Here is a 25100-nt window from a genome sequence, read left to right on the forward strand (position 1 = left end):
TCAGGAATATGACAGTTGTTCTCCGTTTGTTTGATGTGTTTGAGCTTTTGATTTTGCCATTTGATGAGGGACTTTCCCTTTTGAATTTTCTTTGGAGTTCAGTATTTTTGTTAGTTTTCTTTTTATAGATTTTAGCATTTTCATTTGAATGATCTTCAAAATGCTAAAGATACAGGCATTATTTTTTGCGAATTGTTTTTCAAAGGACTAAGTAGCACAATAATGAGCCACAATGCATAAAGTAACAGAAAAAATGTCACAAATCAGTTTTGAGAAATTGTTCCATGATTTACAAACAACTTATTTTTAATCTTTAGTTTAATGGGTAAAAAGTCACAAATCTGAAGTGGGACCTCAATATCGTTCAAGACCGAGATGTTAATTTTTTTTGAAAAATGACCAAAATATCGTCCTCCATCTAAAATAGATTGGAAACGGTGTCGTCAGGTCACAAAAGACACTCTTTTATCGTATTGTAAACATTGGTGTAAACGAGAAAATCTGATAAAAAATCTCTTGATTCTTATTTAAATAAATGTATGAATGTTGTGGATATTCGAATATCACATTTCGAAAATGATTCAGAAATAAATATAAGAGTACATAATACGCCTATTTCTAGAATAAGAAACAAACTTCAAGTACTTTCAAAGCGGTTTGTGTTTGTACCGGCCGACAAAGCAGCCAACATTGTGGTGGTGGTATGCCGTAAATACTACACGGACGTTCTTAAGAATGAAATTTTAAATTCATCTACATTCAAGTCCGTGCGCTCCACAGAGACTCATATAGTAAACAATCATATTATAACCACATCACAGCTTAAGGTTCTTCTGAACATTTGAAGGTCCCTTCTATGTATTGGTTACTTAAACTACTAAAAAAAACCAGTAAAATATCGTTTCATTTCGGCCTCTATTAAGTGTTCTACAACTAATCTTTCAGTGCTTTTAACTAATTCCTTAACTACTATCAAAGAACTTATCATTAACTTTTGTGATAAAATATATGAAAATAGTGGAATTAACTTTTTTTGGAGTGTAAAAAATTCTTTGGATGTTTTAGATAAATTATGTGCTCTTGATGGTCCTTTTGATTCTGTTGACAGCTTTGAATTTTCAACTCTTTACACTACACTTCCACACAATCTTATCAAACAAAAGTTTTCCTATTTAAATGGTCGTTTGGTAAATCTGAATGCCTTCTTCTCTAATGAGAAAGGTAAATATGCTAGATATACTTACTGGAGGTGTGATGAGATGATTGAAGCTGTTAATTTTCTCCTTGATAATATTTATGTACGTTTCGGCAATAAAGTTTATCGACAGGTATTCCTATGGGCACCAATTGCGCCCCTTTAATAGCAGACTGGTTCGTGCACTGTTATGAATCACAGTTTATGACCAAACTCAGTAAAGACCCGTCTAAATTGCATTTAATTGATAAATTCAACAACACTTACCGTTATCTTGATGATATTTTTTCGTTAAATAATCAAGAATTTTCTAAAGATACTGCCGAAATTTACCCAAATGAACTTACTTTAAATAAATCAAATATAAACAGTAATAACTATCCTTTCCTAGATTTAGATATTTCAGTCTTACACGGGAAACTCTTCACCAAAATTTACGACAAAAGGGACGATATTGATTTTGTTATCATTAAATTAAAATGAAACTAAATATTATTGTTATATACATATGTACATTCATGGCTCTACAATCTGTCGATACCTGTATCTTGGAATTGCACAAGGTCATGCTTTTCTCTGACTGTTCATGACGTCTTTAAACTAAATTCATTGGATGTTGGATGTGTACTGATTGATAATTTAGTCTTACATGCATGATTTTTTTTATTAGTTGTTATTGGCTTTGAACTAGCTGTCAGTAACTGCAAGTACTCTCAGATCTGTGCTAATTGTCTTTTTGTTGTGGGGATCTACAAGTACCCGTCCACGTCCACTTTGTGTTTTTGTTAGATGTATTTCTATCTATATCCATCTGATGAGTTAAGCCTTTTTCAACTGATTTTTATAGTTTGTTCTTATGTTGTACTGTTACACCACTGTCCCAGGTTAGGAGGAGGGTTGGCGCCTTCAAACTAGTTTAATCCCGCCACATTCTGTATGTGCCTGTCCCAAGTCAGGAACCTTTAATTCAGTGGTTGTCGTTTTTTGCTTTGTTACATTTTTGTTTTTTTTTTTGGTCTTTTTTTTGTACATAATTAGGCCGTTAGTTTTCTCGTTTGAATTGTTTTTCATTTGTCATTTCGGGGCCTTTTATAGCTGACTATGCGGTATGAGCTTATGTTCATTGTTGAAGGCCGTACGGTGACCTATAGTTGTCAATTTCTGTGTTATTTGGTCTATTGTGGAGAGTTGTCTCATTGGCAATCATACCACATCTTCTATTTTTATATAGTAGGTAAAAATGTCAAAAATTGGGGTACATCAGTTAACATTGTAATATGGTCTTATTCGCTTTACAAATAAAAACAAAATGTATAGACACTCCACAGACAAAGTATATAAGCAAAAATGAAAGACAAGAATACAAAATTGACCATAGCACAATAACACAATGGCGGGAAGTATAAGTACCAAGCCACGCCAAAAGTACATTACCAAAAATGGACCAAACAGTAAAGGTTAAAAATTTACAAGGACAAATAAAAAGAAAAATCTTGATTACTTACATAAAATATAGCATCTAAAAATCTGCTCGTATACAGCTTAAGATATTAACCAAGTTGTGTTGTGTTGGGTCATTACGAAGTCTTGATAGAAATATGATCCATAACAATAAAGAAATGAGTGTGCCGTATGAGTGGCAGAGTAAGTTCCCATCGGAATACCAATCACATGCCGTTACATTTTATCTCCCAAAATGACTTTAATTATTTGTTTGCATGTCCAGTTTGTTGATTATTTTTGTAGATTTTATCACTAAAAAGGAAATGTAACGACTGCAACAAATATTGTTGCAACCAGATTTATCAAAATACCATTTCATTAAATGTAGTCTAGGTCTCGATATCTCTTCACGTGTTTAGGTCTCGATATCTCTTCACGTGTTTAGGTCTCGATATCTCTTCACGTGTTTAGGTCTCAATATATCTTCACGTGTTTAGGTCTAGATATCTCTTCACGTGTTTAGGTCTTACATCCTTGACTCTCACATATTTGGGTCTGATCGTTCCTGATGAATGTAAATCCAGAAAAGCGCTGCGAACCCAAGACATCAATAACGTGTTATTTATATTTAGTAAGATTGTGTGCTTGTATAGCATAAAGGGTAGAGAAGCTATAACGGTCGTAGAAGGCAAATTGACCTTCAAAGAATCTTCACTTACCTAAGACTTTCAAAGAGTTTTTTATACTCTGAAAAAGGTGGTCTTATTCCAGTTTTTCACAATGTGTTACTTATAGCCATTTAAAAAAAACAATTGTACCACTCAAATGACAATCTATGTTGCCATTTAAATTGATATGTAAGCCTGGAAAACAGATAATTAGCCTTGAGAATTGAAAGATCATATCTTTTTATTAGAACGATTTTGTATGAAGTTATTTTCGAAATGTTTTATAAAGAACGATATACGATCGGGTCGTCCAGATTTTCTACTACTAAACATCTTTTTCAAGTTCTACAACCATTTTTCTATTCATAGTAAAATATAGCTTTCCGAAAAATTGCGATGAGGAATATTCAACCAACGGTGACAATCAGATATGGATTCTTTGAATTTATAAAGATTTACTGCAAAATCTTCATTACTAATCGTTACAATTTTGCAGTATAATGATTTTTTTTTATATGTGTACGCTACTATTCCCCATAAAAAAGAAGAGAGAAATCATCGGAGAAACAAATTTCTTGTTTAAAGTCATGAAAAATCTTACTGTGATTAAAAATCCAAATTTAAAATCCAAAATTACAGGATTGTTACCAAATTTGATAATAAACATTAAAAACATAACACACAAACACATATCTATTAACATTTAAAAAAAAATATATATATATCTATATATCCCCTAAATTACTATATAAAAAAAGAAAATATTACTGTCTGAAAAACCACACTGATTCCAAAAACAATAACACAGAAGATGATATCATCCAAATCCTCGACTTTCTGATCGACAACATATTTGTTGAGTTCGGTGGATTGATATTTCAACAGACAGTCGATATTCCAATGGGTACTTATAATTCACCTCTATTTGCCGACTTTTTTTTTACTCATATGAAGCAGAATTCAGATCCGTATCAAATTCAAGAAGGAAAAACATCTTTCAAGGTTCTTTTACTTCACTTTCAAGTATATTGATTATGTCCTGTTAATCATGTTTTTGCGGTCTTAGATCTTTAAATACCAGAATTATCATCTTATCTGTTAATTTACCGAGTGTGTCCTATTCCCGTTTGTGACATTTCAACTGAGTGCAGATTCGTATGGCGTGTGATGCATGCATAGCAGGAGACGCTTACCGACTGTCATACAAGTGAGAGGTTTAGCTAGCTATTAAACCAGGTTTAATCCACCATTTTCTACATAAGGAAATGCCTGTACCAAGTCAAGGGACTGTCCGTTTTGAATTTTCCTTGGAGTTCGATATTTTTGTTATTTTACTTTTTACCATGCCGATGTACCTGGTCTCGTTCCTTTTTGAGTTCATGCGATTCCTATCTTACGCTTTCCATATACACTGCCGAGCTCTTTACCGGTTTCGTAGAAGTAAATCAACTATTTCGTCAAATTTTCGTATATTTTTATATTTGGTCGACGAGAGTTATAGGGACTCGTAGTTGGACCTTCTGGAAGCTTTGCAATCCTGCTCAGTTCAAATCTCGTGAAATTTAAAGGTATATGAGTACAGCCACGAGAAAGAACGTTGAGAGTGATAACTTTGTATCTGATATCGTATTTTATAATGTTAAAGTGGTCTTCATCTTAAAAAATGCTGTCAGATTATCAAATTTTAACGAATTTGTCACATATAAAGCATTTTAAGTATGAAAGAAAATGTGAAAAATAAAAAAGGTCATCTAAATAACAAGTGAAGTTCCTTTATTTATATTAAAGCATTTCAGAATGTCGTAGGTATTCTTAGTTTGTACACTTTGTTATGTAGCAATTTATACTGCATAAGAACGCGCTTTATATCTTATCGCAGATGTGTTCAAACTTCTACACTGTGTGAATATCTTATAAGTCTCATTGTAGATACTCATATTGACGGCGTCTTATTTTTTTAACAAACGACATCTCACCCATGTTTAGATATTCACAATCTATTTGAGTAACTGCAAATGCCTTAGACCACCTAGAAGTTTCGACATAATAACCTTTACTTTGATGTGCGTTAAAAATGCAGTAATCTTCCACTTCTTCACGTAGTCGATCAAAATATAACAATTCTAACTGAAAGTCTAGACCCTCCTTTTCAATCTGCAACCACAGTCGTCTATAAAAGAAGTTGTATAAGTCATAGTCTAACTTTGCAAATCTTTCATATAAATATCTGTTGGTATTGTCAACAAATTGATATGACTTCCGTGCTGCATTTTTCTTTAAATACAAGACATCCTTTATAGTCCATCCTAATATACGTCTCATCATAACTACAGACTCAGTGAAATATTCCATTATGATCACAAACTGGAATTCTTTATCCAGTGTCCTCAAATAGTCCATGCTTTCTTCTTCTGAATAATGGTAAAATAGATTTGATGGAAATCCGAATTCAAATGCCATTCTGTTGTTTGTCATTGACCAACGATGTGTTTTCTCAAAGTGACTAGGATCTTGAAGATACTTAAAAACTTTGTTTTCAGCCTTTATATTTTGCAATATATGAGCAGGCCTAAAATAATTCAAAGTCGACAAGAACTGATCAAACGGTTCGCGAACAATGGCTATATATGCTGTGTCAGTTGGCATATACTTATGAAAAGCTTCATTGTTATATAAAACATGGCAGCATAAAATATCAAATGTTCTATTTGGTGGTGGAGGAAGAATATTATCGTTATTCAAAGATGACTGTAAACTGATAACATTATCATATTGATTGTCTCGAATTCTCGAAATTACAAACGTGAGGTTGCGAGATTCACCGTAGCGTAGGAAAATGTTCTGCGCAGTTGTACTTCCTGCCTTGTGAACTTTTAGAAACGCAACTTTTTTGAAAAATTCTTTGCTCAATTCAATATTTTGTGTATCATTTATCGAGAGCGAACTACGTTTGGATAGTGTTGTAGGCCCGATAACCTCTTTGGTATGTTTCGTTGAATTGATATATAATTGATTGTTTGTTGTGTTTAACGAAGATTTGGCTATATGATTATAAGGTTCGATCTCATAGGTTTTATTCAAATGTTTATTCTGTTCATAGTTGTCTTGCACACCTGAACTCACATAACGAAGATATTTAGTTTCTCGTAGAAAGGCATATATTACCACCATAAGTACAGAAAATGAAATAATCTTTAATCTGAAATATAAAAAAAAAATCACATTTTAAAGGCGATATCTATTTCATGTATAGTTTTTATGAATGTTATGAATTTTTATTGAGAATCTTACTAAGATAAGCCCACACGAAAGTGTATATATCCCAATTTCTATATTGAATAAAAACAAAAAGAATCGATGAAACTCGTTCTGGGTATCTCACTACTGCTGTGTGTTAATTATTAATCTCACAGTAGACAACAGTAAATGAATTTTGGTCTTGAAATACAACATGGACCTGAACGCGATCTAAAATATTTGTTATTTTTCTACATACATTTTGTATTTTCCTCTTAGTTAAATATGTAAGAGTGTCCTTACCGCTAATTAAGATTTATTCAACAGGAAAACCTACTGAAAATAGACTGCAAACATCTAAATTGACAATAAGATACCAGACTTAAACTGATTATAATACTGAACTATGCAGATTAATTTTGAATGATCAAAGGATATCCCTGTTAAAAACCTGTTCATTTGTCACATTAAAAAAAATCTTTTGATCGCAAACAGGACAAATACTACAGCGAGTATTCAGCCCATGATTAATTGTTGGTTGCTTAAATAACTGTCAGTTGCAAGTTTTTGTATATAAAAATGGGAAGATAAAGTACACACTATGATAGTCAATGAGACATTTATCCATTAATATAAATTTTCAAAGAGAAAAACAACAGCTTAGTTCACCGTGTATAACGCCACAAGCGGGCTGTTGGCTATGTTTGACACCTGGTGGTGGTTTTGAAAAGAAGACAAACGATCAAGGTATCAAGTTTTCCATGTTTGAGAACTGTTAGCATCAATTGATGTATTGTACGGAAGGTACCGACTCATAATCTATTTCCAGCAAGCTGAAACAGATGTCCCCAGTGCACTGTTTTCTAAAAAAAAAAAACTTCTTTCGTCAGATTCTCAGGATAAAAACTACTTTTCGGCGACTTATTTCCGTATATTTATATAAAAATTAATTCAAATCATAGAATAAGACCAAATGCCAGCATCCCAGTCAAAATGTTTTTATGGAAATGTAAAGTGTCGCACGGGGTGTCAGATTTCGCATCTCACGGGGGTGAGACATTTATCAAAGCAAGGATAATTTTGCCTTTCATTCTGTCTTTTTCTACAAGTAAAAGTCATAACTGCATTGATAGATTAGAAAAACGTTTCGGTTAAATGTTTAACAGCCAATAACAATCCCAATCCCAAGAAGACAATGACCAATTTTCCAAAGACTCTTGTAGAACAAGATGTCAAATTTTGAAGTGGCAAACTGTTCTGCATTCCTGCTCTGATAGATTTTATTGATATGCCTAATCACTGGCCATGACTCTCCAATGTATTTTAACAAAATTTAGACGGCGGGAATCAAAACTGCTGACCCTTCCAGAGCAAGTGAGTTCACCCACGGGTTTTGGTGGAGTTCGTATTACTTTAGCTTAGTTTTTGTGAAGTGTTTAGTGCATGGACTGTTAGTCTTTTCTGTTTTTTTATTGGCATTGGTATCTGTTCCGTCCTTTTCTTTTCATCTTCCCTGAATTCCAAAGTTCATCGCCAATTTAAAGAGAAGTTTTGTGTAATTTTGAACAGTTGTTTGTCTGCCTGTTGAAGGTTTTAGGGCAATAGTTAACAGACCTAAATCGACCATTACACAATTTCAGCTTCTATCAGGAGTTAAATGATAATAGAACCATACTTACTTATAAGAGTTCATTACAATGTTTAATTCGTCAGTAAGACTTTTGAGATTTTCTTCGCCATGTTGTATAAGACGGATAATAAAACGATTAGAGCACCGAAATAGGGTTTCATCCCATTCGCGCATTAGGATATTAGACAATTCGCCTGGTGTTTGCTGCATGACTTTGAGGAGTAATCCGACCCTTTGTGAATGTTTTAATTGTTAATATTATATTGAAAATTAAATAATTCAGTTATAATTTGGTTTTTTGTTGTTTTTTTTTTAAATAATCTTTGTAGTTTATGTTAAATAAGATGGAAATTTTAATTCACTGCGATTATGTAAGTGACATAAACGAGCAAGCTGTTAGAACACAAAGCTAAAAATAAAAATAAACCATGTGTTCTGTCTTACTACTCATCTGTGTTAAAAGCCTTGGTTTCATTCAAGAGCATTGGAAAGCCTATGTTTCATACATTGTACAAGACCATTGGAAATCAGTTAAAAAAATACCAAACTGTATGTCCAAATCAAGAGGTTGTAATTCACTGTTTGTTTGTCCCGGTATATCATATTTGTATTTTCGTTTATTGTTCTGCACATAAATCAGGCCGTTAATTTTCTCGTTTAAATTTTTTTTACATTTGTTATTCGGGTCTCGAATAGCTTGCAAACGTGGCAAATACTGCACACAGATATAGCATTCAGCATCATTAGTCAGAAAGGCCACTTTAAAAAGTGTGCTGTAAAAGTTTTAAATGTTATTTACATTCTAGAATGTTTGGTATATGACCTCTAATATGTTGGTGGGTCAAAGCAGCCGATGCACAAATGCCTCAATGGGCATAGGAGCGATACATGAATATCACAAAGAAGCCATATCTCACAGTGAGCAAACACTTAAGACAGTTGACCAAAAACTCGATGACTTTCAACCACATGGAAATAGGGGTCGAACAGAACATTCATTGGAATGATTCCAAGCGAGATCTAGAGGATCGGGAAATATTATGGATAAAGGAACTTAATGATTTTCATATTGTATTATAGCTTTTGGAAAACACGATTGACACTGACGAAGTACATTTGTAGTGCCAACATAATAAAAGTTCGTCTTATTTGAACATAATTATCTTCTAAAAGTAAATTATATAGTTGTTACAGTATGTAATTTTGTATTTAGAAATGATACCAGTTGAGTACATTTTTGAAATATAATTTTGCGCAGCATCTACTGGAATAAGCCACCAGAACACGTCTTTTAAAGAGGTTTTCTTTCATACTCCACAAATACCATGTCGTTAGTTTTCGGTCACTAGGTCACGATCGCTATATTTTACATATCTAACTAAGTAAAACATCATGTGACTTTGGTGACGTATCGGGCCGCTATTTTGTTTTATTTTGTTCCATATGAAATGCATAGGTGCTGCAATATAGTTCAATTTTCTCATAAATGTGACCCGTTTTCTAAATTTTGCAGCTATATCCTAGGTATTTGAACATAATTCTACCTCAAAATGTTGGTCTTGATAGTTTTATATTATAATTTTTTATTGAACTACGTCCCTGGAGATTCGTAAAAATCGTACTTTTTCTAGTCATTTCCCCGTCGACTCAATGGTAAATCTAGCGATCCCATGTCTACATCAAAATCACAAATTCTATAGATAAAAGTAATAATTTACAGCTGTAGGTTGCACATCTGTAAATATAGACAATGAAATTTCCCATAGGAACTCCTTTTCATGTTTTCAACATTTATACGCCTTGAACTTCTAAGAGTTTAAACTTATACTATTATTCTGTACTACCCCTGCCTTCACTTTTTGTCCTTCTCAAAATTCAATTTCGCCGCTATCCATGTGTATTTATACTGGTGTAGGAAAACGGAGTTATGTTCCATGACAAATGTTTAATTAACTTTTCACTAATTACTTAATCCTATGTTCAGTTTTATCTTTGGCATTTAATTTATAATAAGATCGTTTATAATTGAAATCTTTTAGTTATTCAGGAGTAAGTTGTTATAATTTATTAGTAAGTTGTTGTACTTCCAAATTCCTTATCATACCTTAATTTATAAACTTTCACATATATATATTGCGATTGCCGGGTTATGTTTAAATTTGTCTAAAGACGGGTTTCCTGTCTGAAATGGTGAAGCTTTCCACTCTGCTTGTAAGTTAACCTGGTCTGTTCTAAACGCTCAATTTATAGATTGATCCATGTTTATTTAGAGTATATTTAAGAAGTCTAAATTGCTCCTTGATACCTCTCTATTTTGATATTAGTTTACATTGCTAAATTATACTCCCCATTTACTTTTGATACATTTTCGTCTACATTTGTTTATACTACTTTACACTTGTTGAATTTGCTTGCCTTGTTGTATTTTGTTAATAAAAGTTTATTGTTGAAACACCATTAAGTCTCTTTTAGCTCTAGATAGAGTACAAAAAAACATACAGGATAAAAATAGAAGTCTGAATAGAGAACACCTTTAAAAATACAGAGTAAATATATAGAATACAAGTTATCAACAGCATACCGGTTTGAGTTTAGTGAGTTGAGCTATCACTGGGCATTCGTCAAGCTTAAAGTATATCATACATTGAGGCCGTATCATAAGAACCTTGCAAACCTTATCCAATCGAACCTCTCCTATTACATTTTGGTCCCGCGAGGCGGATAAGGTTTTTGCAAATACACAAGGCAACAAATTAGTATTTTGATTTGTATTGAGAATTAAATTTTGATATCAGATAAAATGGATCGATCTAACCCCTTGCATGGTGCATTCAGTCAGGAAGACTATGGATCTGATGAAAAAGATGGTAAAGTACAACAAGTGCAAGAGACACAAAGTAAGTGTTACTTATATGATAGTGATCATTCAGTTATCGCAGATAGTAAACACAAATCTACTCCATATAGGGAAGAATTATTTGGTAGAGCTAGAAAAAACGCATGATCCAGTGGATCTGGAATACAATTAGAATATCCAAAAGCTCGACCTACATATGCTTACATTACTAGTGAATCTGAATCCGAATGTGAACCTCGTTATGGAAGACAAACAAGGTTGAATAAACTTCCTAGGCCTGAATTAAGTGAGATCACAGAAAAAGAGAGCATATATCCGGCTTCGAGTCAATACAAAAAGACACAGTCAATTCAAAAGCCTATGAATTATCTAGAAAGTAGCTTGACAGCTGGTGCGAGACCAAAACATACAATAAAGAATGATACAATTCGTAATACAATGGCACAAACACACGATAATTCAGAGTTCATAAAACATGCTATGCCTCCGCATAGTTCACATTATATGTATGAAGACCATTATATAGGTACCAAAGTAGCCCCTAATGATGTTCGACAAAAAGGGTATGAATATGCTAGTGTACAGAGATACTCAACTCCCTGTCCAAAAAGTTGACATGCAAAGACCTCTCTATGAAAGGCCAATGCATGTGCCGCCTCAATATGACCCATTACGCCCTCATATTGTAGAACCAGAAGGTTATTACAGGTTGCCAAGCCGACAACATGAAAGGCCATCCATGTTACTGTCAAACTCTGTTCCGGGATCATTGTATGTACCCCAAAGGCAAGTTGGACCTGTTGGTTATATTGAGCATGAAAGCTTCCCTCATGAAGGTTATGGTCCTTTTCCTACTTATGAAAGATCAGTTCATGATTATTACGGAACTAACCCTATTGTTTCGGGTAATAATAGGCGCAAACAGAAAGAACCCGATTCATTTGACGGCAAATGTTCCGAGTGGGTTGATTATTTCATACATTTTGAGCAAGTGGCATCTTGGAATCAATGGACCGATTGTGAAAAGGCACAACAGCTTACAGTGTGTCTACGCGGCTGTGCTCAGAAAATCTTGAGTGATCTTACACTCGGTCAAATGTCAGACTATAATGCACTCAAAAACGTTTTGTCGCAGCGGTTTAACCCAAGAGAGGGTGAAGTTGTCTATCGGTGCGAATTTAGAAATCGAAGAAGGCAAAAAGATGAAACGGTAGCCGAGTACGGGTACGGTTTACGCAGACTTGCACAACAGGCTTATCCCACTATACGCTATCATGAAATCGAGCCTACGGTGATTGATCAGTATATACACGGGTTGAATAATCATGAACTGAAGAAACATGTTCAATTTCACCACCCCCAGAATGCTCAGTCAAGCCATAGCTTTTGCAAGTGAATATGAATCATTTCTTGGCCCAGTTGATTAAATTGTAAAACCTAGAGAGACGTTTGACGCTCATAATATTCAAACTCTACAGGCCTTGACTGAAAGCGAGCAACAGAACCCTGAAAGTAAGATATTAGGTCAGATATCTCAAATGATTGACAATAAATTTAAGGAGTATCTAAATGAGAATAGAACAGTAGATACAAGCAGAAATAGAATAGGGTCATACAATGAACCAAACAGAAATGAAGGACAAGGTTTTTATAATAGAAGTTCACAATCCCAAAATAGATTTGACAGGCCAAGGGATATAACTTGCTATTATTGTCATGAATTAGGCCATATTAGAACTGGATGGCCTTACTTAAATAGGGAAAGGGAGAGAAGTTATTTTGATTCAAATCAATGACCTAGGAGTTCTTTAAACGAGAAGGGGCTGAAATCAGGTATGTGAATTCAGCTCGTTCAGACTTTGAAAATCGTCCAAAACAAATTGAAACTTTTAAGAAACAAGTTCAGTTTGCAGATGTTGTAAATGAAGCAACAACATTAAACCAAAGGGCAAATACAATTTCCTGTCAAGACCAGGAACCCTTGTGTAGACAAGAGGTTGATACATGTATTAATGTAGAAAGCACGACACCTATTGTTCACTTGAATCAGTTGTCGGGTTCATGTCTATATGTCAAGGCTGAAATCAATAGCACCCCATGTAAATTATTAGTTGACACCGGGTCTCCTGTATGTGTAATATCATCAAAACTTTTCAATACCATGGAAGTAGATAAGACTGAGTTTCAGAAAACTGATACTGCTCTGTACACAGCTGATGGCACTAAGCTAGTGGTAAAAGGTCAAGTAAGTGTTCAAGTTAAACTTGGTACTGAAAATTGTAAACAAAATGTCATAGTTGCTAACATCGAGAAGCTAGCAGGCATACTTGGAATGGATTATCTAGAAAAACAAGATGTTGAGATTAAAATAGGGAAAAGGGTCCTAGAAATAAAACGTCAAAAGATCCCATTAGAAAAAATAAAATGTAGTATAGGTGTTGAAGTCAAACAGTCTAATGACGTCACCATTCCTACAAATAGTGGATTTTCAATTGAAAGTCATGTTATTGGCAAACCAGAATGGGAAATTGCACTTATAGAGGGTACACATTTTGTTGACAAGGGTCACTTACTAGCTAAATCACTTATTGATTCCAAAACACAAAAACAAAGACTGTATTCAATGAATGTAAATCAAAGACCAGTAAAGTTGAGCAAGAATACTACCATTGAAGTAGTAAATGAAGTAGATTTTGTATCCGACGTTGGTTCAAATACTTTTAAATCTGTTGAAAGTTTGAAAACACATTCAGAACCAGAGCACAGGAAACAACTTCTTGATAGCCCTTCAGAATACTGGACTGACGTGTTCCACCAGACAGAGCAGACATGTCGTGTCATATTTAATAGACAGGGAAACTAGTAAAACCCAGAGACATTTATTCCCCCTCTCCAATAAAATAAATTTAAACACGTGTAAACTTTTATAAGGGTACATACCTTCAAAAGATTTGATGCAAGTCTGAATGAAATATGTATTTAAACTCGAGTAAACTCGCGTAATGGCTTAGAATTAGTAATGTCTCAATTGTCTTGCTACCCAAGGCTGCATGTGTGCCTCATTACATACTAGTATGCGTTTGTTTAAATCTAGTTTAGTTGTCTCTTTTCAATTAAAGTAACAAAAACACATTTATTAATGTACATATATGTATTTTATATTTTCTTTATATAGTATGATTATTTTGTCATAGTTTTTTATGATTCCTCTCTTTTTCAGTCATGGATGAATTTGAAATAAATGTACCGGATGAGGAATACAGTGAATTCGTTAATCACAGCCTTAGACCTGTATGGAACCCAAATAGTACAAAATGTAATGGCGATGGATGTAATTTCGTCTGCTCTAATTTCAATGCATATATCGCCCATTGGACCAAAATACATGTAGAGATCGTAACTATTCATAAGTGTGATATTTGTGAAAAGACTTTTCGAAATTTTAGTTCATGTAAAAGGCATGTAGCCTTTTGTCATCATAGACCTCATCCAGAAGTATTAGTAAGGAAAGATAAAGTGAAAAACCATTCATATCGGGACCCGCTCTGCTACCCTTATAGGAAAGGAACCGAGAACGAGAGACATCAAATATTAAATGACATGAGACGGCAAGCGCAGGAGAACAGGAGAAGACTTTAATATTTTTGTTTTATAATTAAAATTTGTCTTAGGGGGGAAGAATGTAGGAAAACGGAGTTATGTTCCATGACAAATGTTTAATTAACTTTTCACTAATTACTTAATCCTATGTTCAGTTTTATCTTTGGCATTTAATTTATAATAAGATCGTTTATAATTGAAATCTTTTAGTTATTCAGGAGTAAGTTGTTATAATTTATTAATAAGTTGTTGTACTTCCAAATTTCTTATCATACCTTAATTTATAAACTTTCACATATATATATTGCGATTGCCGGGTTATGTTTAAATTTGTCTAAAGACGGGTTTCCTGTCTGAAATGGTGAAGCTTTCCACTCTGCTGGTAAGTTAACCTGGTCTGTTCTAAACGCTCAATTTATAGATTGATCCATGTTTATTTAGAGTATATTTAAGTAGTCTAAATTGCTCCTTGATACCTCTCTATTTTGATATTAGTTTACATTGCTAAATTATACTCCCCATTTACTTTTGATACATTTTCATCTACATTTTTTGATACTACTTTACACTTGTTGAATTTGCTTGCCTTGTTGTATTTTGTTAATAAAAGTTTATTGTTGAAACAGCATTAAGTCTCTTTTAGCTCCAGATAGAGTACAAAAAAACATACAGGATAAAAATAGAAGTCTGAATAGAGAACACCTTTAAAAATACAGAGTAAATATATAGAATACAAGTTATCAACAGCATACCGGTTTGAGTTTAGTGAGTTGAGCTATCACTGGGCATTCGTCAAGCTTAAAGTGCATCATACATTGAGGCCGTATCATAAGAACCTTGCAAACCTTATCCAATCGAACCCCTCCTATTACACTGGTAACATTCCCAAGTCATATCTGGGATCCAGTACGTAAACAAAACAAAATATCTATGAATTTTATATAAAAGAGGCGTGGTTTGTGAAACAGCTGTATTTACAAAGTGCAACCTGTATTGAAAATATCAACAAATATTTCTAGCAAAATAAACCACTTTTGACAGTATAAATCGAGGGCAAATTACGTCCCATATCGTTTTAAAAAAATGAATTTTTCGGAATTTGTCAAAATGGCGGATGTGTTTGGAAGTGTCGTATGTATTTTTCTACATCTTGGAATTTTCATGCAGAAATTGTGCTGTCTTCGTTGATATTCTGACATGTTTGATATTCTAAATTTCTTGATAAAAAATTAATTATTTCAAGTGTGAAGTGAAAAAAATAGTTACCACTGAAATCAGTTATAAGAAAAATATTTTTCATTTTTCTAAAGTTTTTTTCCCTCTTTCTGTATAATTTATCTTTATATACATGTAGAAAAATAATATAATCTTTATAGAAAAAAAAAATTTTCGTCTCGAGAAAAAAAAAAACAAAAAAAAACCATGCACAATATAGATAACTGCTCTGTACCTAAACAACAAATCATCAGGTATGTAAAGGAATCTTGTCAAACCAAAAGCCATCAGGTGACATTAACATCCGATGTACACATGTATTTCCAGAGTTTAGTTTTAGTGATATACACAAGTTTTCTAAAATGTACAGACATATAATTCTCTTTCCCGTGTACACTACCGAAGAAATATATATTATAAAGAACTGAAGAATATTATGAATTTTTTTTCGATAAGTTGATTTTTGCTTAAACAAAATAACTAATGTTTTACGATAACTGTTTAAAAAAATACTATAATTCAAATTTTATATTTAATAGATTTTTTTTTATTTCATAGAAAATTTAACAAGACTTCATTGCATATGATTTTTGTCAGTTATCTTTTTAATTCAATCTTTTAAGCAAAATTCAGGCCTTAAAAAAAAATCAATATTAAAATTTTAACCTGTGTACAAAAATATGTTATTGCATACAATTCAACATTGTTTACCCGCCAATATTTATCCAAAATTGAGGTGAATTATATGGCCTTCCAAATACCGTTTCGATTCCTAACATCATTGAAGAGACATTAATTGTTGAAATCCGGATATAGTGTACTAATTGTTGCACCTTTTGTTTGCGGTATACCATCTTTTCCGCAAGTTTATTGTTTTCTGTTTGGTATTAAATTAATAGTTAAGAGACATAAGAAGATGTGGTATGAGTGCCAATGAGACAACTCTCCATCCAAGACAAAATTTATAAAAGTAAACCATTATAGGTCAAAGTACGGTCTTCAACACGGAGCCTTGGCTCACACCGAACAGCAAGCTATAAAGGGCCCCAAAATTACTAGTGTAAAACCATTCAAACGGGAAAACCAACGGTCTAATCAATATAAAAAACGAGAAACGAGAAACACTTATGAACCACATCAACAAACGACAACTACTGAACATCAGATTCCTGACTTAGGACAGGTGCAAACAATTGCAGCGGGTTTAAACGTTTGAATTTGTTACATCATGTGATACGTTTATTTGGCAATCGCCAATAACAGTCAGCAGGGTTTAAGAACTTCCGTTGTTCGACCTGCTAGTCAAATGCGTTTTGTTAAAATATACTTTTTCACTTCTTTGGTCTTTTGGAAAATGTTGTTTGTGCTGTATTTAGACCCATCTACCAAGAAATTTGTTTTTCATGCACAAGTATAAAAATTGCGGTTTTTAGCCAACGCAATCATAGTTTGTATATATATATGTAACACTCAGAAACGTGTCCTTCTCCCTAAACGTGTCCGATTCCCCCAAACGTGTCCACATGATGTAACTGAACTGCAAAACATGTCTAAATGTAAAAGGGCGCCAAAACGTGTCATTTTTATTAACGACCAATCGTGTCCATATTTATGCTAACGCCCAAACATGTCCAATCTCACAATCGTGTCCATATGAAGCCTAACTTTTTCCTTTCTCTGAAAGCTCAATTGTGTCCATATCATAAAAATGTCCAAACGTGTCCCCGTTATTTGCATGGTTATTGTTCTTTCATATACTCCTTTTACTATTTCATTGCAAATTGAAATATAGTCCTTTAGGTCTTTATCAAACGAACAGTATAACTCGTGCCAAATGGGGCCTCCGTTCGATTGGGCGGGGTGTAAAAGTACGCAGCAATGTCTATAGGTAATAATGTAGATATTCAATCAGATACCTCCTGTATAGGGAGAATGCCCACTATCTGCACATTAAAATCATTGTAACAACTCTTTCAGGGTGCCGTCGATGGTATGCATCAAGGCAACTATTTTTATCCCTATACATATACCCTTATTATCTAGTGGCAGTTAAAATTTCCCCAACTTTAATTTCAAACGGCCTTTATTATATAAAGGGGAATAAAGGATTGTTATACTAAAGCCCTGTAAAAATAAAGAGGTCTTTCTCCGCTCCCAAAAATTATTATCTAATTCTGAGTCCCGATTAGTGTAAATTCCTAATAACCATACAGTGTAAATTCCTAATAACCGTACAAATTTCCGTAATAAAAATGTTACAATCCTAAAGTCCCGGGAAATAGTCTTCCGCCTCTCATTAAAGAACCTTCCAATAATATTTATTGTTTATATGTTGTCGTCCTAAAAATGCATGAAATATTTGCCACTGGAGGTAATGTCTCTTGTTTGTGTGTCCTTAAGTGATGTTCGAAACCCCAAATTTATAATATTAAACCTGAAAACATGTTTATGATTTCAAGAGCTTTTAATAAATCCGAACTGTTGACAAAAATTGGGAAAAACCTCTGCAGGAAGCCAGTCGTACATCATCCTCATACATAGTTAATGTAGTAAGGCATCACTGCAGTTTATTAGTACAAAATTATTTACCGAGTAAACGATTAATTTAACTGTACTAAAGTAATGTTTATGTTCGCTCTAAATATGCATCCAATACTTGCCACTAGACATTAAGCAAGCAACAGTCAAGAATTATGTATATATTGCTAATCAATCTTGCATACATATAAACAACTGGCGTTGAACAAACTAAGGCTTATACATTTTGAATCTTCTTCTTTTAACTCTGTTCCTTTTTAATTTCTGGTAATTGTGCCCAAAATATATACTCCAGGATTAATGTTTTTGAAGGCGGCTTTTATCTTATTTAGGATCCAACAAAAACCCGACATCTTCAATGTCCCCTATTATGGAATTGCCGTAAATGTTATAGACGTCACTGAGAATATAATAGCGCTTAAAGTTTTCTGACGTTCCGGCGTTTTAAAGTGGACACGTTTTGGCGAATAACAATTATCGGACACTTTTGGGGTTTTTGAAATTGAACACGTTTGGGCGATATCAACTTTTAAGGACACGTTTGGGGGAAATAGACACGTTTGGGGGAAACGGACACATTTGGGGGGATGGACACGTTTGGGAGTGTTACATATATAAACAAGTCTAAATTGAAACAATATGTATATATATACACTAAATTGTGTATATTGCATGTTTGTTTGTTTTTGATGATATATGAAAAATATTAAACTTTGTTAGTTTCATCTTTTGTAATAGATTTTTTTAATCTTAAGAAATAAGGGTACGAAAATAGAGGAAACCATACGAATGGATGAACATGTTCAAGGTGCAACGTATCTAACAATAAATGCCCCCAAAAGATCGTCTGTTTTCATCTTTATATCGTTGAGTTGCATCTTTAGTTTTTGTCAAATTTATAGAATAACTCGTAATCATTGTCATAACAATGGCTGCTCAATGAACTATTTAAGTCATCAAAAGTAGTATCAAACTAGGGTAAAAGATCAAGAAAAGTTTATGACGTGTTTGAAAAATATATACTTGGTGCAATTAGGACAGGAACGCATGGAGACAAAAGTTGAAACAGCCAATTAGGAATAAATATATACAAAAAGTTTCTTTTAATTTTTTTTTTAAATAATTATCAATAAGATGTTCTATGAAATGTTTTCTCGCAATTCATACCCGAGTATATATTAAGAACGCATGCCATCACGAGTTGGTTGATCGTTATGGAAGATCAGTTTCACAACGGATATGTTCCAATTGTCGTTACCACAATCGTTTCCTCTTTTTCTCGAATGTGACCGACCACATTAGATTTATCATCGAGGTTGTACTTATATATGAGCAACACGAGGGGTACCACAAGTAAAGCAGGATTTGCTTACTTTCCGGAGCATATGAAATCACCCCAGTTTTTGTAGGAGTTCGTGTTGCTCATTCTTTAGTTTTCTATTTTGTGTTTTGTGTATTTTGTTTTGTCTTTTTGTCGGTTTTCGTTTAATGCCATGGCATTTCGCATCTCTTGTAAGAATGGACAGAGGTTATTCCTTACATCCACTTCATTTTAACTATGATGAATGGTTAACTTTTATCGGCAATCATATCTCCTTAATTTTATAGAGATAAATGATTTTTTTACCTTCTGGGTATTCCCGAGATAAAGGAACGCTTAATGACAAAAGTTGAAACAGCCAAAGAAGGGTATATAATAATGTTGATTTCAAGAATGAAAATAATCATTATTTTTGACAATTATGAAAAGAGATTAATTGGAAAATCGTGATCAGAGTGGGATATAATTCTTCAAAACTCTTGTGGTAGGGATGAGAAAAATTTAATACCTCTACTTTTTCATATATTTTGAATATTTAACAATACAAATCCTTTCATACATTTTTTGACAAACAATAAACCTATTGAATTGGCTATACTTTAGGTCCGTTCTGGTTTGATCTACATTTCAACATTTATATTAGATTTCTAGATATTTAAATATTTTGACCTCTAGCATCACTGAAGAGACATTAATTGTCGAAATGCGCATCTGATGCATTAAAATTGGTGTACCGTTTATGTTGTTACTATAGCTATATCACGCCATTTTATGGAGCGTTAAACTAAATTTGACAAATATCTGATCCATATATAACTGTGATTTTAATTGCATCATTACAAAATATTAACATCTGATTGCGTTTTAGATACTTATGATCATATCAACAATTTAATCTAAATGTCTGACCCTTATCATTTATAATGAAGCTTGAAATAGTGACATTTTCCCGTGGTTCATCTCTACCTTTCAGTATGTAGGGAGAGCACTACTCCCCGAGTTCTTGAGTAACGTTCAAACTTTTTTTTTTATCTACCACTAACATTGATGAATGTGTTATTACTTTTAAGAACTAGTAAATTATACACCCCGTTTAAAAATTCTAATGAAATTCCTCTTTCTTGTAATTTCATATTGTTTAGATAGGAAACAAACTTACATGCGTGTATTAGCCATATCAACATCACTGAAAGCAGATATTTATGATAATGTGATGTATATCCAACCCGTATGATGCATCATCTTTTGTTTGCATCGTTCTTTTGTTTGTATGACATAGTTAATGAGACATCCCTTTTCATCTGATTGATTAATAAAATATGTCTGGCAATATGTCACTTGCAGTTTATATTGTATTGTGAAAAAGGTGTAAACATATAATTTATTTTCACAAGACACGATTGTTTCAGAAAAAAACCCAGATTTATAGTTATGTAAAGACGGTGATATTTCAAACTCTGATTTTCTAAGACACTGATCATAATGTCAAACCATTTTGACAGACAGTTTTATTTTTTAAATTTTTCTTATAATTCAATAAATTAGATTATAAATTGACCTTGCAAGTGTCTTCTCGACAACATTCCCTTCGCGATCCCATACCAGTTCTTTTATGATCATATCACAATACTTGACCACTGTTACTTATTCTTTCACGATAATTTTTCTCGATATACCGAATGACAGCCGTAAACAGGGTGTGAACCCTTCTTATCATAAAGGTAACAACCAATAGTTTGTTGACGTCGATATTCATACTAATTAATCGAACATTTATTCCTCGATGCGGATGCTGAAAGTTGTTAAGATCCTCCAATAAATGTATCTTATTGATGGGACATGCTACAGGGTGGAATTTGAAACCGTTCGAGAGCAGGGAAGTTTCGATCTCTATCAACTGGTGAGTAGATAAGTTGACTACAGTATTGGAGGAGTTGTTTGCGACTCCTGCCGACGTTCTAAGCGTTGTCTTCTTCTTTTAATTTTATTTTGAGTGGTACAGAAGGATGGATGTTTTCAATGCCATCCCTGCGACATTTCCGGTCAAATTCAAAACTGGAATGAACTGTTATACAATCTCAAAATCATAACGAGAAAAAAAACAAAAAAACAAAAAAAAACGGAAATTTTTCGCAGTGTTGTATAAGTCAAAATTAAACGCTTAGAACTACGAAATATGGTCTCATTCCATCTGCGCGTTTGGATGTTATATAATTCTCCTTGTGTTTGGGACATGAGTTTGATGAGTCATCCGATCTGTTTGAAATTTTTTCATTGTAGATAGTATATTGAAAATTAGATAATTCAGATCTAATGTATTTTTTGTTGTTGTTTTGTTTGAAATTATCACTGTAGTTTATATTAAAACAAGTAGAATCTTCAATGCAATGCGAATGTAAATAACATAAAGGAGCAAGCTGTTAGAGCACAAAGGTAAAAATGAAACATAAAAGGACTCCATGTGTTCTATCTTACTACTTATTCGTGTAAAAAGCATTGGTTCTATTCTGGATCATTGGAAAGCCTAAGGTTCATTCATAAGCATTGAAAATCAGTTTCGAAAAATACCAAACTGTATATGCCTGTCCCAAATCAAAATGCCTGTAATTCAGTATTTGTTTGTCGCTGTATATCCTATTTGTGTTTTCGTATATTGTTTTGTACATAAATCAGGCAGTTGATTTTTCTCGTTATGACTCTTGTTTTATAGTAAAACTTAGCCATTCAAGTATTTAAAACATACCCAACTTTTTTTTAAATTTGAAGTTTCATATGACTTTAATATTTTGCTGAGTCAAAGCAGCAATTACACAAATGGCTCAATGGACGGAGGAGCGATACCACGAAAACACACAAAGAAACAATACCTCCCAGAGGGCAATACATTTTTATTTTAAAAAATACAAAACTTCAATATGTTATTAAGTCCAATTTCTCCCCAGATATTGTTATTAATTTTTTTTTACAAATAATGGGGCCAAATACTGCACTTATCATACATTAAACACCAAAATCTTCATCATCAACATAAAACATGAAGTTTATACATATTTATAATAAAAAGTGGATTCAGAAAATAAACACAAAAACAATAGAATAAAATGATTTGTTCATCAAGATCAATACAGATTTTATGATTGTAAATATAAAGTTAAATAATTATAGAGACAAATCAGATCGACATATAAGTGAACACTGCAGAAATAGTTAATTTACCCTTTTAGGAGTAACTGCCCTCATGGAAGCCTCTAGTTTTATAATTTGTCAACTGTAAAACTGGTTTATAAGCATAAAAAATTTCTTTTGTAGATTGTCTCCCAATTTCACGAATGTAAATATGCTATGTAGTATACCTATGGCAATGATAAATTAAAGATTATATATTTTTGTGTAAGTATTAGTTAAAACATATATCTACTATTGCCTCTGACTAGAATTCTCACCAGAAAGAGTGTCAGACTAATTAGTATCAAACTAACAGCTGTCCATATTAATTTGTGAACAGCTAGTGAGCATACTGCAACTACCAAAATCATCAGAAACAAGATTCTTGGAATGCCTTAAAAATTTACGATCATTTATACAGGTAATTATTTTTATTGTCTTTGATACGGTCCCTGTACAGGCATGTTACCACGTTATATTATGATATTGTGTATTTCAACAAAAAAACTTCATATTCAGATGGGAAAGTAAGATTTCAAGACTGGATTTCAAGCCCAAAGTCATTCCTAAATACCAACCATATTTCACTTTTAACATATTAAAGGTCCCTGAAACAACTGTTCCATTTAAATAAGGCAACAGTAGTATACCGCTGTTCGAAACTCATAAATCGATAGAGATAAAAACAAATCCGGGTTACAAACTAAAACTGAGGGAAACGCATCAAATATAAGAGGAGAACAACGACACAACAAAAACACAACATTAAAATGTAACACACACAGAAACGAACTATAATATAACAATGGCCATTTTCCTGACTTGGTACAGGACATTTTAAGAAAAAAATGGTGGGTTGAACCTGGTTTTGTGGAATGCCAAACCTCCCGCTTTTATGGCAATGTTAAATATAACATTAAAATGACAACATTACATGACAGGATTACAATACAAATAAATGGAGAACATATAGGACAAAGAAACACACGAATAATAGCTAACAAAAGGCACCAGGTTTAAAATCCAATACGCCAGACGTGCGTCTCGTCCATACAAGACTAACCAGTGACGCTCAGATGAAAAAAGTTGGAAAGCCAAAACAAGTACAAAGCTGAAGAGCACCAAAAACCAAAACTTCCAAAAAGTTGCGCCCAACACGGCCTGGGTTTTCTGCCTGGGACAAGAACATCCTTATTATTTAGAATAATTTATAATTTTGCAAACAGTAAATTTTATAAAATGACTATATAATAGATATACATGATAAAACCGAAGTTGGGACTAACTATAGAATAAAAACGGATACATTACATAAAACAACTTAATCCAGCACATAAAAATACACAGCCGACTTAGCCAAAGCCTCAACGCACAAAGTGACGTCACATTTGAAATTCTAAAAAAATTTCCCAAAAATAAGATAGGATTAGGATTGATTCAAGATTAGATTTGTAATACTGACATTACATTACTTATTAGTATCAAATTGTGGTAGTACTTAGATAATTAATTGTATTATCTAGCTATGTCGGTGTTTCTTCTGAATCAAACTGTAAACCAAATCTATCGTATAAATTTAGTTGAACCAAACTAAAATCTAATAAATGAAGGCGGTCATTCGGGAAAGTTTTAGGATTAGAGAATTTCCAGGTACCGATGGTTTTTTGAATTATGTTGATGTCTTTTGATTAGCACACGAGTTCACCCTCGATATTGATGGAGTTTGTATTTCTTTAGTTTAGTTTCTGTGAGGTGTTCTGCACATGAACTTTGATTTGCATTGGTCTCTTCTCCCTCCCTTTTTTATCTTCCCTGAATTCCAGAGTTCCTCGCCAATTCATTTTTTTAGGGTAATAGTAAACAGTTCTAAATCGCCCCTTACTAAATTTCAGCTTCTATCAGGAGCTTTATGATAATAAGTATAATAAACACAATACTCACTTTTATTAATAATGTGTTTCTATGGACTACTGATACTACAGTAACTATTTCAAGTTGTCATAATAAAATCTCAAAAGAATAACTTACATCTGTATTTTCCATTTCAACATTGTTGAAATTAACAATGAATTATTTTTAATGTTGAGTCGTATTCCCGTCTTCAAAAGTTCACATAAGTTTAACACATTATACGAAATATTTTATACTGGTGTTTTGATACATTCATTGAGACAAACCTGCATCATCTAATTGATTAATTAATTTTAATATGTCTTGACAGATGTTACGGT

General features: G+C 33.1%; 1 protein-coding gene across 2 annotated transcripts; it reads right to left on the reverse strand.

Annotated features, from left to right (window-relative positions):
• Positions 1–5058: 5058 nt before the first annotated feature.
• LOC127704277 (galactosylceramide sulfotransferase-like) lies at positions 5059–25054 on the reverse strand. 2 transcript variants are annotated; one of them, XM_052208275.1, is made up of 2 exons: positions 24898–25054; positions 5059–6505 (listed from the first exon to the last, which is right to left on the reverse strand). In XM_052208275.1, exons 1-2 carry the CDS (start codon positions 24918–24920, stop codon positions 5227–5229), a joined length of 1302 nt encoding a protein of 433 aa, XP_052064235.1. In that variant the 5' UTR covers positions 24921–25054; the 3' UTR covers positions 5059–5226. The 2 variants fall into 2 exon arrangements, with proteins under 2 accessions (XP_052064235.1, XP_052064236.1); XM_052208276.1 differs by lacking the exon at positions 24898–25054 and adding an exon at positions 20864–20968.
• Positions 25055–25100: the final 46 nt, after the last annotated feature.

Source organism: Mytilus californianus, unplaced genomic scaffold, assembly GCF_021869535.1.
Source record: "Mytilus californianus isolate M0D057914Y unplaced genomic scaffold, xbMytCali1.0.p SCAF_6, whole genome shotgun sequence".
NCBI lineage: Eukaryota > Metazoa > Mollusca > Bivalvia > Mytilida > Mytilidae > Mytilus > Mytilus californianus.